Source organism: Lycium barbarum, chromosome 12 (assembly GCF_019175385.1).
Source record: "Lycium barbarum isolate Lr01 chromosome 12, ASM1917538v2, whole genome shotgun sequence".
NCBI classification, from domain to species: domain Eukaryota; kingdom Viridiplantae; phylum Streptophyta; class Magnoliopsida; order Solanales; family Solanaceae; genus Lycium; species Lycium barbarum.
The window spans coordinates 105,174,478-105,178,809 of record NC_083348.1 but is presented as its reverse complement, the minus strand read 5'-3'; the positions used below and the strand labels follow the sequence as shown (position 1 = coordinate 105,178,809).

General features: G+C 38.1%; 1 protein-coding gene across 1 annotated transcript; it reads right to left on the bottom strand.

The window, feature by feature from the left end:
* Positions 1–639: 639 nt before the first annotated feature.
* On the bottom strand, positions 640–3,934 carry LOC132621603 (succinate dehydrogenase [ubiquinone] iron-sulfur subunit 1, mitochondrial). Its single transcript, XM_060335933.1, has 2 exons — positions 3,211–3,934; positions 640–995 (listed from the first exon to the last, which is right to left on the bottom strand). The coding sequence occupies exons 1-2, from the start codon at positions 3,855–3,857 to the stop codon at positions 824–826; spliced, it is 819 nt and encodes a 272-aa protein (XP_060191916.1). The 5' UTR covers positions 3,858–3,934; the 3' UTR covers positions 640–823.
* Between the last annotated feature and the right edge of the window lie 398 nt (positions 3,935–4,332).

Genomic DNA, 4,332 nt, shown 5'->3' with positions numbered 1-4,332 from the left:
CATATACTTATAAAAGGATTTACCAACAGTCTGAACTCACGTTTACTTTTCAACTTGGCTTCAGAAATAAGCAAAACCTTCCCCACATGCAAACCCGAACAAGAAAAATAAACTTGCAAGGCATACTCACCTCTCACGTACCAAGTTCCCAACAGACAAATTACTGATCCCGGTAAAATTTATAGGAAATATTATGCATTATTTTCTACAAGATAAAAAGTGAGAAAAGTGCATGTATAAGCAAGACATATAAAAGAGTATCTAGAGACCAAAATGGCCTTAGATTAGGCAATTCCGACATAACAATCCATGTATTGTTACTTACCACATAACAATGACTGCATTTGTCATGGGCATTCATGACAATTCCTCTTATATTATTCACCGCATAACAATTGTTAGCTTCAAAGTCCAAATGCCTAACGCTCCTGCATTACTATTCCCTACTAGACTGCAAACTAAACGACCCCTATATATTCAAGTTATCACCACCTTGGCAGAAGGGATAGTGCTCCTATTAAGTAGACAAGCACAGATGAACAACCCAAATAAAATCCTCCTTGAAAGAACATACACATTATGTAAAATTATCTTATAAGGAAACACAAAAACACACCTTTCATGCACTATGGAGAAATGTACTTGAAAATGATAGTACTGTATTATATTTAGGAGAGATGCACCTTTCATCTCCAATTCAAGTATAAAAAAGATCTGAGAGAGTACATTACAATCTGTGCATACATTATTTTGAGAAACAACCTCCTACTGGTCCTTCAAAATCAATCTTATCAGAAGAGACTGGAACACTACAACTGCTGGCTCAAGATGCCATCTCCAGACGCTTGATGTTCTGAATATGCTTCCCAGGATTTAATCCCTTTGGGCAAGCACGAGAACAGTTCAGAATGGTATGGCAGCGATAAAGCTTAAATTCATCATTAACTGCGTCCAGGCGCTCCTGAGTAAATTCATCACGGCTATCCATGATCCATCTACATTCAAAATAAGAGATAAACCTCTATCAAATATGGCAAGTATGGGAAGAAAACCCCTTTCAGTATAGATTATAATAAGCAGCAGCTAACATACATACCAATGGGTTTTAGGGTTAATGTGGTTGAACGTATAAACCATTCCAAAACACTTAAGAGGGTCAAGCAAGTACTGAAATTTCAGAAATCCAAATCTCTTATTCCCTCATCATGCAAATGACCTAGGCAAACAATGCTCTACATAGCTGAGCACATAAATCATATAACTCCAAAGGCAGTTTTGGACAAGATGCTAACCTAAGACATCACTTGAGTTGGGCCTTAGGAATTAGCATCCCTCTAATATTCCCTTTGACATGATATATCCCGAAGTTTGTAGAACTTAATAGAAAAAGGTCCTTTCATCTACTTTTTCTGTCTTTTTTTTTTTTTTGAATGACAAGAAGCCCAGAACGTGATTTGAACTTTTTCCATCCTTACTTGAAATTTCCACACTTAAAAAGAATAACAAAGGGCTCTAACACTTACTAAACTTTGAACCTTACAAGCTAATGAGTGGCGCACCCAGGATTCTAGTATCATGGGTGCTCTAATGCCTCTTAATGTAGGTTGCCACAAGACTTAAATTCTAAAGTGATTCAAAAAAAAGTCAAAAGATTGAACCAAAACGAAAACCAAAACGAATCGATTAAAAAACAGTCTACATATTCTTTGACTTGATTTGGTTTCGTTTTAAATTTTACAGAAGGACTTGATTTGATTCAATATTTAAACGAACGAACAAAACCGAGTACACAGAATAGTAAATTTATGACTCCTAACGAGTATATTTTTATAGAAAAGAAATTCACGCTTCTTAAAGAGAATCTTTTTAATTACTCCTACTTCAATAGTAGGATTCCCCCTCCTATTCAGTGATACAGAAAAAAGAAATATGGATACGCAAAAAGCAGAAAAAGAAAGGGAAAAAGTCTATAAGGACCCCCCCCCCCCCCAAAAAAAAAAAAAAAAAAGAAGAAGAAGTATGAACAGAGTACTAAGGGAAAAAGAGAGTAAAATGCGAAAATATAAAAGGAAGATACAACAAAACAAAATCCTGTTAATAGTAAGATCGATCCCCAGACACAACACATGCGGCGACCTCTCCTCCGCTCTCTAAACCAGTGCACCCAACCCCTCTTTTGTGCTCTGGATGCTCACTGCGTCTCTGTGCACAACATATAATTAATTTCCTATACGAAACAGAGACTATCAGTTGAGAAATGGGTGCTTGAGCACCCACCAGACTTAACGAAGGCCTACCCCTGCAGCTAATATGAGAGTTGAAAAACTGATTGTTCCAGAAAGGAAGGATCAGCACTATAGGGGTGGAGTGGTCGAGGAAGATTAGTTAGTTGTCAATTGATGGTGCAGGCAGCAGCGGGAATGAGAGTGCTGAGCGTAATGTTTATTGCAAAGGAGAGTAAAACCTAAGTTTTCTCTGCACATTAGTCAGGGTTTTTATCCGAAGAAGAGCACGGCCAAAATAATAATCACATGACAGTCAAAAAGCTGAGGGATGTATGTAACGTGTAAAACGAGATGTTGAACGGATATTCACAAATTTTGAGTCAAATTAAAGAGATGCCATGGGTTAGAAACAAGAATAACTAAATGAACCAATTCGGAATTAGTACAACAACAACAACAACAACAACAAGAAGCCCAGTATAATCCCACCATGTGGGGTCTGGGGAGGGTAGAGAAAATTAATATGTTTAAAAGTTGTCTAATGATAAGATAACTCATAATAAGATCCAATGACCAAACCTTCCATGGAAGTTTCACGGTTTTACCATGTACCTTCACCTCATAGAAATGAGATTCATTTCGTATCTAAAGGGAACACGACACTCTTAATCTGATACAGTCGATTCAAATAAACTTATGGCCAACCTATTACATGTAAGCATATGTACCCTATTTTTGTTGCACTTCCAACAAAGTTACAATCTTTACTAACCATAGGTATCTTTTAACAAAAAAACCATGGTGTCCCAACTAGCTTGCACACCTAGACTAATTCCACAGGTACCTCCTACCAACACATTTTTTACCTAACTCTATGCCCCGACTATAGGTATCATTAACTCATATTCCATCCAAAACCAACCAGAATATAACAACCAACAAAATACAGCACATCAATAATCAAACAAAGAATCAAAAACATTACCTGTTGGCATGAAGGAGTGCAGCAGGACCAAGATAAGATTCAGGATTCCACCAATAACTAGGACACGATGTGCTACAGCAAGCACACAGAATACACTCATACATCCCATCCAATTTCGCCCTATCACTCTTACTCTGCGGTATCTCTTTCGCAGGCTCAGATGCAGGTGTTTTCCTCTTAAGCCATGGTTCAATAGACTTATACTGATTATAAAAATTAGTCATATCAACAACCAGATCCTTAATCACAAACATATGTGGCAACGGTGTAACCGTCGATTCGTTATCCTCCGAGATCTTAGTCAAACATGCTAATCCATTACAACCATCAATGTTCATTGCACATGAACCGCAGATCCCTTCTCTACATGATCTCCTGAAAGTAAGTGATGGATCCATTTCGTTCTTGATTTTGATTAGGGCATCCAAAACCATAGGCCCACATTCCTTTAGATCGATTTTGTATTCTTTGAGTTCGGGTTTACCCGGGTTGTCGGGGCTCCATCGGTAAATTTGAAATGACTTGAGGTTAGGTTTGGATTCTGGTTTGGCATCCGAAGCGTAGGCTCGGGTAACGAGTAGCCTTGCCGCTGGTGATGATGATGACGTAACCCTAGAGATAGCTCGTCGGATTAAACCAGTTGCCATTGATGAATAATAATACTTTTGGGAAACCAAAGAGAGAGTTGATTATTGGTAGGTTGCTAAAGAGAGAGCCAAATAGAAGGATTTTATATTGAAAATAATATTGGTGTGAAATTATTATATAGAATGACGGAAATGGGCATGTAAAGAACCGACTAATGGGTGGATGTGGCAGGGGTAGTATGGGGAATGTCGGAAATATTTGAGGTTGTTTTTTTTTTTTTTGTATCGTCGACGAATAAGGTTAGCCGTGAATGATTTAGGATGTGTGTGGAACATTGATGACGTGGCGAATTGATAGCCGTTGATAATTTCTAAGGATCGTGGTTGGCTCGTGCCGTGGATCATTTACTTTTCGCTTTTCCACGCGGGAAACAACATCGTTTTAGACACGGGAGATATTTGATCGAATTAAGTTCATTCGTAGCTTAGGAGTTAGGACTTGGGTCGTGGATCATTTACTTTCCGCAAACATGTT

Bases quoted from the DNA above. Each gene is read 5' to 3' on its own strand.
- LOC132621603 (XM_060335933.1), bottom strand. From the start codon at position 3,857: ATGGCAACTGGTTTAATCCGACGAGCTATCTCTAGGGTTACGTCATCA. The intron at 996-3,210 runs GTAATGTTTTTG...TTTTGAATGTAG, and splicing joins GCACTCCTTCATGCCAACAG to ATGGATCATGGATAGCCGTG.